The 14,086-nt window shown below is 39.8% G+C and overlaps 1 protein-coding gene across 1 annotated transcript; it reads right to left on the reverse strand.

The window, feature by feature from the left end:
* Positions 1–3,256: 3,256 nt before the first annotated feature.
* si:dkey-283b15.2 (neuronal pentraxin-1) lies at positions 3,257–13,602 on the reverse strand. Its single transcript, XM_067392047.1, has 5 exons — positions 13,012–13,602; positions 8,922–9,405; positions 6,528–6,778; positions 5,023–5,202; positions 3,257–3,466 (listed from the first exon to the last, which is right to left on the reverse strand). The coding sequence occupies exons 1-5, from the start codon at positions 13,600–13,602 to the stop codon at positions 3,257–3,259; spliced, it is 1,716 nt and encodes a 571-aa protein (XP_067248148.1).
* Between the last annotated feature and the right edge of the window lie 484 nt (positions 13,603–14,086).

Genomic DNA, 14,086 nt, shown 5'->3' on the forward strand with positions numbered 1-14,086 from the left:
GTCTCCTTTCTCTGTGCAGTGTTGGGGTACCTCCAGAACAGGATTGGGAACCACTAGTTTAAATGCCACAGCCTCTCTGCGTATTGTTACTGACCATGTCCATCCCTTTATGACAGGCATAGGCAAACTCAGTCCTGGAGGACCGTTGTCCCTGCAGAGTTTAGCTCCAACCCTAATCAAACACACCTGAACCAGGTAATGAAGGTCTTCAGGATTACATGCAGGTGAGTTTTACCTGGGTTGCAGCTAAACTCTGCAGGACAGAGTTTGCCCATCCCTGCTTTATGGCCACCCATCTTCTGATGGATACTTCCAGCAGGATAACGCACCATGTCACAAAGCTGAAATAATCTTAAACTGGTTTCTTGAACATGACAATGAGTTCACTATACTCAAATGGCCTCCACCAGATCTCAATCCAAAAGAGCAGCTTTGGGATGTGCTGGAATGTTTAAAGCACCTTGTTGAATCTATTCCACTGAGAATTAAGGCAGTTTTGAAGGCAAAATTGGGTCCAAATTGATGTACCTCTTGATGGAAACAAATGTTGTGATGTTATTTCCATCAATTTTTGGTCAAGGTCTTAAATTGACAATGCAAGAGTCGAGCACTTTGAAAAGTCTCCTCCAGCACATCCCAAAGAATTACAATGAATTTAAGGTCTGGACTCAGAGGTGCAAATTCATGTGTGAAAATTATTCTTCATGCTCCCTCCCATCCATTCTTTATATATATATATTATATAAAAATATATAAATCCTTCCCATCCATATATATATATATAATCAGCCTTCCCCAGGGGCGTAGCACCAAATTTTGGGCCCTGGGTACAAACTATCTTGCTGGGCCCCTGTACCAAATACCATAGTGATACCAATGGGTGGGGTATTGCATTTTTATCATAAAAACACTTAAAATGTAAACAAAATAAGCCACACTCTGATTAATACATTTTTGTTTCATTGTCAAAAGTACTACTAACTTGCTAAAATATCCTTTATTGTCACAATACCCTTTTTAAAGTGTAGGCTAAGTACAAGTTAATTGCTGATTATTTGTTTGTTTAAAATAAATGCAGACTATAGAATCACAGGGTACACTAACCGCCAAACTAGACATTCAGTCTTTGAATTACGTTTTAAAATAAGTCATTTTCAATCATTAAGATGTGCATTAAACTGAGAACAATCCTGTACTTAATGTAAGAGCGTGCGCGAGCTAATTTGCATAACAATGCGGTAAAATAGGCGCTAAAGATCTGTGTTTTCGCGGGTGTTAGATTTTGATAATGGAGGGAAATATACAGTGTTTTCATGTAAAGTTCTGACTGGGGAGAACTGCAGCAGAAAAGGAGACAAGCTGCGCAGGCTCCGCCTCCGTCTGCTTCTCACTCCGTTATTTACTCAGAAATATTGTTTGCTCGCTATGTAGGGTGTGATACTATAAAGTATTGGTATATTATTCAAATAGAGTACGAACATAAATGTATGCTATTCTACCTGGAGTAGATATTTATGTTAAAACAATGTCAATGCTCGATGATGCATTTGTAGCTCACCTTTCTTTTCAAAAACCTGAGTGAGCAACTGCTTGCCCTCATTTGCCTTTCTCTCTTTAATCTTCTTTTCTTTTCGTTTTTGAGCCCCTGATTTTCCTTTCTTAAGGAAAGACATGACTCTTCCCCTGTCTTCCTAGTTCATATCACGGCTAACTCCAGCTCCTGTCTCATTAACTGATTCACGAATCACCGCAGGTCCGCAGAAGCACCTGACCTGCGGGTCGTACCATTTACATTGATTCGAGAGGGGTGGTGGGGCCCTGCACAGCATGAAAATGACTTTTTTTATACCAAACCAGTGCCTAACTACAAGTTTAGTTTTGCACAGCAACTTTTTTATTTGTAAATAAATGCTATACAAATGTTAGTGCATGTATATGTATGTATAGAAAACTGACATCTAAGGGCCCCCCCCTGCCTCGGGGCCTGGGTACTCGGTACCCTTTACCCCCCCAGTCCGACGCCCCTGGCCTTCCCTATTCTACTTACGGAAAAAAACGAAACTGCCGCTGCGTTCGTTCCTTAAGTTGAATAGGGAAGGCGTAGGACATACAGTGTAAGCTTTTTGAAGAATACGGAAAGCAGAAGCACGTGCAAGGCGATCATCTGTTTATATAAAGCATATACAGTTGTATTTTTTTCGAAAATCCTCAAATGTTTTCATCAAAAACCTTAATTTCTTTTCGACTGACGAAAGAAAGACATGAACATCTTGGATGACATGGGGGTGAGTAAATTATCAGGAAAATTTTGATTTGAAAGTGGACTAATCCTTTAAGAATTCAGTTTGGAATGCAATGAAAATCAACTTCATTTAAAATATTATGCAAAAAAGTTTTTAGAATTAGTCAGAAACCATGAAATTGCTATTAAAGAAATAAAATTCACTCCCTTTATTGTATTTCATTTTTCAAATCTTTAAACAAATGAAAACAATTAAATAAACAGTAAATGCATAATAAATTCAGATGCACAAACATTACAGTGGAAATGTATATTCTTTTATATCAATAACACATTTACAGTAGATTACATAAACTAAAACAAACTACTACACTAAATCTGAAGCTTAAAACATCAAAAGTCTGGACAAGCACAGTAAAGTAAGTAACATCTGGACATTAGTACATTAAAACCAGAAAAAAAAAAAAAAATACAAACACAACATTGGTACACGTGGCCTGATCAAATGCTGTCTCAGCAGCGGTGTGTAACTCTTTGGTTCTCTTTGGTATCGCTGTATTTTTAGATTCTTCTTACAGTACAAGAAAATCAATCTTTTAAGTTCAACTCACTGCTAAGATAGAGCATCGAGTTTTTCTCTTTCCTATTTTTTGCACAAACATCTACATATTTAGTGTCCTCTATGGTTTTCTATCCAAGTTATGACAATATGTCATATACTTGCATCAAACATTGAATGACACCGAAGTGCCATTTATAGAATACAAATAAAAAAGTTCAGTAAGAAAACATTAGCAATACAAAACGGGTCCCTGATGAAATCCTGGAGGTCATGGGATCATTCAAGTTTCTTATGTAAACAGAAGGCAATGTTTTTGAAGTGGTATACAGGATGATTTTGCATTACAACCAGGTGACAAATCATCAGAGTGCTTCAAAACAAGCTTATTTTAAAACATTTTGCACTCTGATATTTGTAAATGGATTGTCCTTTTGCACCGTGATTCTTTACTCTTAATGACAGGGGTCAAAGGGGTATTTGGTGACCCCACCATGCAGCTCCACTACTGACTCTGACCAGGCGATGATGTCACCGGTCATATGACCACCACATGAAGCCAGGCTGTAGACATCATGTGGTGTGAGAACATGAGACCACATCTGCACGTCTGAGATTTCTCCAACAAACGCCTGCGTCGCATCAAAACGACCTCCCAGTGTGTCCTGGGAAAACATGGATGGAAGATTTGGTGATATTATATTAGCAACACCAAACAGATGCTGCATCTTACTTCAACATCTTATGTCTTTATTCATAAAGTCAACTTCATGAGTACAACTTTGTTGGCTTATTCATTAGCATGAAGTCTCCTGGTATATGACTTGTGATCTTGTGAAAAAGAAGTAGCATACTTTTAAAAAGTGTACTTATAACAGAAATAATACATTTTAAAAGAATATACTTAAGTGTGAACTGAATGTAATGTTTTCTGACACAACTGCATTTTAATTGCAACTGAATTAAAATGAATTATGTAAATATATATTTATATTAAATACAATTAGCTGAACTTTAGAGTGCATTTTTGACCCACTTAAGTAGGACTTAAGTACATATTTGTATGTAATCTCATAACTTACTGCTGAATGTACTGACAAACATTTATGCTAAACTCAAATATATTTTAATGAATCTTGTTTGTCATGTGTATATTTATATATTATATATTTGACATTACAAAGTGCACTTTTTAAGTGCACTGGACCCACTTTGTATTAAGTGGCCCTAACTACGATGTACTTACGTTTAAATTAATCATTTAATACAATTCACTTATTGTGTACATACACGTTTTTACATTGTACTAATATTTTAAAAACACCTGCATGTAATTACATCTGTAATTAATTTCTGTAATTACATTTATAATTCCACTGTTGATCCATCCCTTAACCCTTACCCCTTCCCTTAATCCTACCCATACCACCAAAGCTTTCCCTAATCTTACCCGTATCCCACCTCAATAGCAGCAAAGGTGTTTTGCAATTCAATATGAACCCAATAAGTAAACTGTACTTATTTTTTGATTCAAGTACATAGTAGTTAAGGCCACTTAATATATAGCGGGACCAGTGTACTTAATTGTGTAAAGAAACAGCCATGAAGTGTCTCTCTTTGAGTGCACTTAAGTGGCATTTGATTTGAATCAAATTATATTATCTGTAAGTAATTTATCATTACTTTTTTTTATATATATATACTAAGATTTTAAGCACACTTCAAGAGCACTTTCTTTTCTCACAGGAGTTTAATTAAGTATCAGTTCTTTTGCCACAATGCCAGGGACAAGTCAAGTCAAGTCATCTTTATTTATATAGCGCTTTTTACAATGTAGATTGTGTCAAAGCAGCTTTACATTGATAACTGGTACATAATTTGGCTGCACAGCAGCTCTTTAAAAAATAGTGTCAATGCAGGCAGATCAGAAGCATTATTGAATAAATGTCAAGAATACTATTGAATATCAAATGTCAAGTGTCCCCAACTAAGCAGGCCAAAGGCGACAGCGGCAAAGAACCCAAACTCCATCAGGTGACATCAGGTGGCAAACAAGTGGCAAATAGGTGTTAAAATGGAGAGAAAAAAAACTTGGGAGAAACCAGGCTTAGGGTGTTGCCATGCCGTTAGTAATGTGTTCTTGGTGGTTTGTCTAATGGCTCAAGTCAAGGGAGAAATATGACTTTAGCTGATTGTACTGTATGTTGTGCTTGCATGTTACCTGTTCCTGCCCCAGTATGAAGACCCCGCCAGGTTTGATGGGATGCCAGGGGGACAGGTTTTCACCTGACCCTCTCTTCACTCCATCCTGATAGGCCTCCCACAGGCCGTCTCGTGTTGACCACGTCACACACACATGGTGCCATTTACCATCACTCAGCGAGAGGGGTAGAGGAACAGCCTGTGAACCCGAGGCAAGACAATGTCCTCTATTAAACACAGAATTCTCTTAATAAACATTTTATTTTCTGTTGTGCTTCTCTTATTTCACCCAGAGGCAGCCTTTGCAATTCGGTGGCCCGTTTCAAAGAAACATTTGGAAGCCCTCCATCATTCAGTCAAAAGATTCATTCAAAACACGGATTCAGTCAGTATCGAAACATCACCATGTTTCTCAGAGACACACAATGGCTCTGTGGATTTGTTTGGAACTATTTTTGTTTGTGAAATAGAGACAAAAATAGACAATGTTCTAAGTCTAAAATGAAAGTTACCTAACATTAGCTTCATGTTTATTGAACTGTTGTATGAAATCAATAGGCTATTACATTTGCAATCGTGCTGATATTTGGGAAAACAGCACTCTACATCCTGTTATAACTATTACAAACAATAACTCATATAAGGGCATTTTTTCCCCATGTATCTTGAATTTTGGGGGATCATTTTTATTCATTTTGGTGGCATTTTTGTTTTCTATTCATTTCCGTGATGGTGGGGGGCAAGCAGAGGCCCCTTCTGTTTACGAGGCCAGTTTCAAGTGAGCAAAGGCCGCTACTAATTTCACCATATGTCCTTAATTTGTCTTATTAAAAAAAAAAAAATCCTTAAGAAATGTGAACTGGGGTCCTTTTTGGAATTTATTTCATAATTTAAACACAGTGATCCAAATGGGATTCAAAGAATCATCTAAGATTCAAATAAGATCCTACTGGATCAACTGAAATTCCCACCAGATTTTTTTACTTTTATTTAATACCTAGATATTATAGAATAATATTTAACAGAGCTGTCTAACTGGACAGTTAAAGGATTGGTCCACTTTCAAATAACATTTTCCTGATAATTTACTCACCCCCATGTCATCCAAGATGTCTTTCTTTCATCAGTCAAAAAGAAATTAAGGTTTTTGATGAAAACATTCCAGGATTATTCTCCTTATAGTGGACTTCAATGGCTTCCAAACGGTTGAAGGTCAAAATTAGTTTCAGTGCAGCTTCAAAGGGCTTTAAACAATACCAGACGAGGAATAAGAGTCTTATCTAGCGAAACAATCGGCCATTTTTGAAAAAAATACCAAGTTCACAACTTGAGGGTGAGTAAATTACAGAATTTTCATTTTTGGGGGAACTGTCCCTTTAAAACTCTGATTGAGACTAGGGTACGTGTCATTCACAATTTTAATTCAAGAACAGCGTTGCAGCTTAAAGGGCATAAACAAAACACGCCAGCTAACTGTTGCCAGATAATAATACTTTTTTGGTCACTTTTTACACTTTCACTCACTCTGTCATCGATGAGCAGCTCCATCGGGTTGTTGCCCCACTCAATGAGCACCAGCTCATTGGCCTGGCCTGGGACAGAGTAGGAGAAGGGCGTTCCAAGTCCAGGCCCGATTCCAGCCTTTATCCACAAACACAGCGTGAAGGAGAAGATCTCGTGCAGCAGAGTGCGCTTCACACGACCGTACATGTAGTTGGTTCGCAGGGGGAAGCCGATCTGGAAAGCTTCAGTGGATGTGCTTTTCTTTCTAGAACCTGTGGATTTGATAATCAGTGTCAAGGTTTGCATTAGAGGCAGAGAGCAGAGTTTCCTTTCCTGGTCAGATGGGATGCATTTCTAATTTCTGACAGTAGATGGCGATGTACTTTTTCCTATCATTATATTAAAACATGCATTACATATTCTGAGTGCAACGGCAAGTACTTGGATTAATAATGTTATAACTTTAAGTCTAATGTTTATACATTTCAGGTCAACAGTTTTACTAGCTATTGTCATCCTCGACATGACACAAGATTAACTATAGGCTGAGTCTGAAAGCTGAAAAATGCTGCATTCAGAGCATGCTTTCTCAGGTAGGAAGGCATCAAGACACATCTGAGTCCAATGTTAGCTTCACTTCCTGTCTCCTGAGATACTGTACATTCATCTGATCGATTTGTGAAGGAAGCACAGATGTATCCTTTACTGCCTTTGGTATCCCACAATCCTGTGTGTTCCATTCTGTGACATCTGAGCTAAAAAAAAAATAAAGATGGCGTCTTTAAGTTGCGGTTGGTTGGTCAGTTTGTGTAAATTATTTCTGACCAACTTTTTTAACATTTGATGTCATTTCTAGAGAGAAATTGCTATTGTAGCCTATTCAATTTTCACTTAGTTATCACCAAAGCTCACTCTATTTAGTTGTAGATCATTAAACCATTACGCTGCCTCAGAAGTCTGTCCAAAATCAGTTTCGTGAGATGCCTTCATGCACAAACACTGCCTACAGAGGCAACAAGTCAGCTGCCCAAGCTTTCGGACACAGCAATAGTCTGCGCAATGCAGTAGCTGAGACCAAAACAGATTTTCATTTGATCTTGTTTTACAGGTTTTATTTTCAGCTTTGCAAGCAGCTTTGTAAAACACTAAAACTTATAAGTTTGACTTAAAATCTGGTTTGATCAAGTAGTAGTTAGTCTTACTTTTTGGTTTTAAATTATCTTAAGCTATCTTTTTATGTAACTGACTTTAAAAAGTTGCAACCTGTCTAAAGTGACTAACCAGCCAATGGACTAAGATGAAATGAAGATAATACAAATTTGTCAAGATAGATTTCTGAAATGTGTTCAAAATGTTTGACAGCCTATTTTAATACCTCATGGGACCTGTAAGTTATAGTCAATAGTTTAATTGTTAAAATATATTTAATTTAGTTAATTCATTTTAAGCAAGTATTTTCTGTATTTTTACTGTTCATTTTAAATGAATTACACTACTTCTACATAGTCTAAATACCTACATTAGAGCTGCAGTCCGTAAGTTTTGCATCTTTGTCGCCATCTCTGTTTGAAACCTGCAATTGCAGTTGTTTGTGGAATTATCATCTTTACGTGGGTTGCGCATCGGCACGACAACACGGATGAATCAAATGTTTGCTGTCAGTCATTGCACCAGTGTGGATACTGTAATTCGGAATCACAGATTGTAGTCTTGAAGTAAGAATTTTCCCCAGAAAATGTCATCTGTACAAGTAAGAAACATGTCTGCCACTTTTGTTCTGACCAACTAAGGGGAAAAAAAGCATTGCAATAATTTGCGCTGCCAATGGTGATTAAATCTATTGATCACTTAGCTCAGATTATGATTATTGTTATACTTTGTTCTCAAATTGTTAATTTTAACAACATCAGCATTGCGTGATTGTGTATTAAGTGTGTATTAGCGTTACCTGTAGATTTCAATTTCTTTACAGTCTAATCTCTAACATTAATTTGTCATATCATACAATCCGCCATCCAAATGATAAGTTTAATTATTGCAGCTGCTGTGAGAAAAGGCTATAAATGACCCACCTCACACACGATATAGCCTACTAGCTAAGTTACGGACATCAGCTTTAAAATTTCAATGATGACTTTCAAATATTCCCCCTCTGATTTGATCGCACACTGGTTAGAGGTAAAAACAGCTCATATTAGTTTAGAACAAGGTAACTGACTTGTTGCCCATCAAAGGTGGTCTACCAATCCTAATCATCTTGATCAAGGTGCTCTATCAGGTCCATTATCCAGCTGGTGAACAATCTAGAAACAGCTAAGGACCAAAACTGGCCAAGCTTAAGTTTTATTTGGATTCTCCAGCCTGGTCATTTAAATGCTCAAGATGAGAAGTAACTAGTGTGTTCTTTTACCGCGCTCTTACCAGTGTCAGTAAGCCTGTGCTGCAGTTGACTCAGAACCGCGTCCAGTTTGCTGTGCACTCCACCCTGTGCTTCATTGTGGCCTTTTAGGTTATAAGACGACAACCTCTCAAAGCCATGTTCAGAAACCTCATTGTCAGGGTGACCGTTGTCTTGGTGTCCATTGTCATGGCTGTTGTCATCATGGTGATCGTCGTCATGGTGATCATCATCATGGTGATCACTATGGTGGCTTTCATCGTGAGGATCATCATGATCGTTGTGGCTGTCGTGGTCTCTGTCATCATGGCTGTCCTCGTGATGGCTGTGGTCATGATCGTCGACATGGTGACCATCATCATCATCATCATCCTCGTGGTCACTGTGACCGGCACTGGTTAGCGATGCAGAATGGTGTTGCATCTGTTGTTCTAGAGCATTGATCTTCCTCTGCAGAAGATCCTTCAGAGAACTTGCATAGCTGGTGGAAGTGTTTCTTGTCTGCAAACACAATCACAGCAGTCTAAGCAAAGGTCAGCACAGTGTGGTAGTATATGCTGCTGATGTTGGTAACTGCTCAAAACATCTCACCTCATATAATATTTAAATTGACAAGATGACTTTCATTATCCTAATGAAACACGCTCCCTCAATGTTTAAAAGCAAGAGAAACAGTGTCCCGTCAGTTTCATTTCACTTTGACAGGCAGTTCAAATATGGTCACACATTGGTTGTTTGCCGTAATTTTTTAAGCGGGAATAGTAAGAGTGTATCTTTTTTGTTGTTGAATGAAATGTTATAACACTAACTTCCATGAAGTAGTTTTAATAAAATTATGCACTTTGGTATTGGCTGTTGGCTTTAGTAGTAAAGGTGTAGCATTTTCTTTTTTAATGAAATGATATAACGCTAATTTGAAGTAGCGACAATAAAGTTATGCACTTCTTTAGAGATTTGGGTTATTTGGATCTCATTTTCGATCTTATTTACATGTACATTTCTTATCTTTACCATCAAAATCATGTTATGATAATAATGGCCAGTAGATGTACGTATCAACAAGGGTTAAAGCAAGGATGATTTAAGGCAGGATCTATGTGCAGCAGTATCTTTTAATTACAATAATTCAAAAACCAAAATGAACAGGATAAACTAGCAAATGTAAGCAAACCACCATATTACCAATGAGAACGGACAAAGAGCAACTAAAACTGAAGGCTATAAATACACAGGGTAACTGAGGAGGAAATCAAATAATCAATCAATGACAAATGAAAAGCAGGAACATAGGGAACAAAAGGCATACAGATAACACACACAAAAAAAATGCAAATATAAACATTACTCCCATGTCCCGGAAGGCACACCTTAGTGGTGGTGGGGGTGGGGGCAAACAAAGAAAAAAGGTCCATTTGATGAAGAGTCCATGGGGGAGTTGACAGAGGGAGGAGCCAGGGAGGATACAATAGAGAGAGAAGCTAGGGAGAAGATAAGGGAGGAGCCAAGGAGTGGCCAATAGCAGTGCCAAGACAAAGGCCCAAGGCAGAACCGATGGAGAGAAGAGCGAGGGTGGAGCCAGGAGCCTGCCAAACTGAGGTTGAGCCGGGAAAGGAGGAGACCCAGATAAAGTTGAGGAGATGAAGACCCAGGGTGACACCGATGGACTGGAAGGCCGAGGCGGAACCGCAGGCTTGCAGAGTCAAGGTTGAGATGGGGGCTCTGCAGACTGGGGCATAGTTGGTGGGTGTGAGGACAGCAGTGACCCAGAGGCAAGGAAGAGTCCGGTGGAGCCAAAGGGCTGGAGGGACAAGGCGTAGGTGGAGATCTGGAAGTCTGAAGCACAAGTGATGACTGCTAAGCTAAGGTGGAGCCGATGGTTCTACAGGCCAAGGTGGAGCCCAGGGCTCGGAGGCCAGCAGCAACAAAGGAGACTTGATGCTGTCAGTTAGAGACTTGGAGCTGGGTGGGAACAGTGGCGGAGACTGGGCTTGAAAGTAGGCTGGGATCAGGGAATCAAGGAGGATGGAGGATGATTAATGGAACTCTCCACGATATCAAACTCAACCAGCACTCCCTCAGGGATGACCATGAATACCGGCTCACACACCTGGTCAGACTCAACAGAGTCAGTCTCTGGGTCTGCAGTGGGCTCTGGTTCGATGTCCCTGAAGGTCAAGAGTGCAGGTTCTGGCTCTGGAATGAACAGTTGCTGAGGCTCATGGATGAACATTTGGGCCGACTAACACACCTGGTCAGACTCAGCTTGTTTTTGGGGTCTGTGGTAGGCTCAGGCTTTAGGTCCCGTGGCAGTGGATCTGGGTTCGTGTCGAGCATGAGTAGGAGTGGGTAAGGGGTGAAATTCCTAGGGTGAAATTCCGAGGCAAGTGGGGTCACTGGAACAAGGATGGGTGGTGACAGGATGATGGAAGTGGGCTGGGTAGGCTGTGGCTAAGTGACGACATCCTCCTCTTCCATCTTGTCAACTGTGAAGGGCGAGCCACTTAGCCAAAGAGCATAATCTTTGTATTGTGCCAGCATGCAGGTGGTAGCTTCCACTGGCAGCAGTTGGAAAAGATGGTCATCCAGCCCACTCAAGAAAGTGTCTTCAAGGTCACTTTAGGACACCAGGTGGCTAAGCTGAACTTCTCCACGCATGGCCGCGGGAACTAGTGGTGCTGAGGGTGCTGCAGCACCCCCTGCCAATGGCTGTTTCATTGCATTAGAATTTAAGATGACAGGACTTGAAAAAGTTTTGCTTTTCAACATGTTTTTTATTTTCCAACTATATACAATTACTCTAAAGATTATTTTGTTTTTATATGTTCTCAAATCTGGTGTATGACTTTAGAAATTAATATTTCAAAATCTGACCTATTCAGCCTACTACATATAATAATGAACTGAATAACATGCATCTCTCTTTTACTTCCATTTTTAACAGCAACTATATTCAGGGAAAATGAGTCAAAGAAAACACATTGCTTAATAATTGAACAGCTTTAACAAAAATACACAAGCTTAACAGAAATTAAAAGTGTTTTCCAACAGTGTTTTTGTTAGATCTGGCAGGTTTAATCAAGATGTTATCCAGTAGATGTCTAGAAGAAGTCCTGGCTGGTATAGCTGTATTTAAAAAGTTTTGATGAAGTGCACACTGATTCCTTTGACTGTGCAAAAAATCCATCTCTGCGAATGCATTGACTGGTTATTTCCTGCTCAAGCTAGAACATTGCGGCTGCCTAAATGAATTTTTAAGCGTTGATCGCATTTTTTAGTATTATATAAAAGAAATAGCCTACAGACATAAATGAAATGTGGGACACTGCTTGGGATTGGTCAAAGAACAGATAAAACTGAGGGATACAATCAACTAAGTAAGTCAACTAATCTAACTAAGTCAATTGAGTAGCCATAACAACAAATGGAAAGCGGGAACATAGGGAACAAAGGCACGGAAATCAAGAAATGCAAACATAAACCTAACAGTCTGAAGTGTACAAAAATCTTGATTTTATGCTTAAAAGTACATTTGAATACTTATTTAGATATTATCTAACTATTATTTGTCAAAGTTAAAAAACCTTGCTGAGCGAGGACCTTATCACAGGGGAGATTCCTTTACCCTCGTCCATGCCGGAGCAGATGAGCAATGACACTCTTACTTCTCTAAAAGGAAAATAGTGTCATTGTTCATCTGAGGTCAGTTCAGTTTTGAGTCAGTTCCATTGTAAAGATCATCGAATATGAAATGAGTTTAATTCAGATAAAGCAGCTCTGTGGAAAACAGTGATGTAATCGTCCAGGGGTGCGTTTCCCAAAAGCATCGTTAGCCAACTATGGTCGCAAGTTCCATTGAACTCTATTGGTAACGACGGAATTTGCGACCATAGTTGGCTTTGGGAAATACATCCCAGCTCAGTTCATTTCCCATCCAATAGTGTCAGTACAGTCAAATCAATAATATTGATGAATATTAGAGGCGACAGTGGCAAGGAACCCAAACTCTATCAGGTGACTGAATTTTGTTATTTTGCTGTTTATTACTGTGTATTTGCTTTGAAACAATTTGTATTATATAAAGTGCTGTATAAATAAATCTGACTTTACCTGCAGGCTCTCTAGCCGCTCCTTTAGGGACTGAAGCATCCTGCTCATCTGCTCCGGTGTAGACGAGGCTGAAGGAATCTCCCCCGTGACATGCTTCTCGCTCAGCGAGGCTTTCCCGCGATGATGTCCTCCGAACCCATCCCCATAGTGACCCGGCTCCATTCCATGACTGCCGTGGTGACCATCCGGCGGCACCCACCCAAGGTGTGCAGTGTCAGGTGTTGTCGGGTAGGCGTGGTGGGCGTGGTGAGCCAGGTGTGCAGGTGTGTGGTGTGGGTGGTCGTCATGGCTGCCCATTCCACGGTTGAAGCCCTCACACAGGTTCAGTTTGGCAGTGAGCTCTCGGATAGTCTCCCTCTGGTCCAGGATGGTTTCTTTCTGCTGCACCAAACTCTCCCGCAGGTGCAGGATTGTTGCTTTTGCCTCCTCGGACATTCCCCACCAGCCGTTGCTGTTCCCATTAGGTCCACCGTGGTGTCCTGTAGTGGGGCCAGCTGGGCCACCTGCTGTGGGGAAACACCCGGGATCGGCATCAGCGGGAATGGGGGTACAAATGAAACGAGGATGAGGGTTGTAGTCTGAACCTGGCATTCCAGTCCCAGCACATACGGAAAGACAGATGGCAAAGAAGAAAAAGAATGAGGAAATCCATTCACCCGTCCTCAGTCTTGCTGTAGAGCTCGTTGGATGCATATTTGTTGAATAAATACAGCTGAACTGATCAAATTTTTTCAGGCTTATCCTTCAGTTATTTGATGTTTAGAGCTTCTGGATCTGTATCTCTCTGCTTCTTTAGTCTGTTTTACAGGATTGTATTTGTCCTTGTCTTCTAAATCCTGTAAAACTGTCTCTTGCTGCTTACTGTGTCTTTTCAAGCCTCCTCCTCTCCAAGGTCATCAGCCGTTCAGAGACCATGTGTATTTACAAGTAATCCGTCTGATGATCCGTCTCTTGTCCATTCAGAGCAGCTAAGAAAAACAAAACAAAAGAAAACTCTTGTCATTCCTGATGATTGTAAGTTTTCGGAAGACCTTGGTTAAACCTTTGAAACATTAAACCTTGAAATACCTTTTTT

The sequence above is a fragment of the Chanodichthys erythropterus genome, chromosome 2 (assembly GCF_024489055.1).
Source record: "Chanodichthys erythropterus isolate Z2021 chromosome 2, ASM2448905v1, whole genome shotgun sequence".
In the NCBI taxonomy this organism is placed as follows: domain Eukaryota; kingdom Metazoa; phylum Chordata; class Actinopteri; order Cypriniformes; family Xenocyprididae; genus Chanodichthys; species Chanodichthys erythropterus.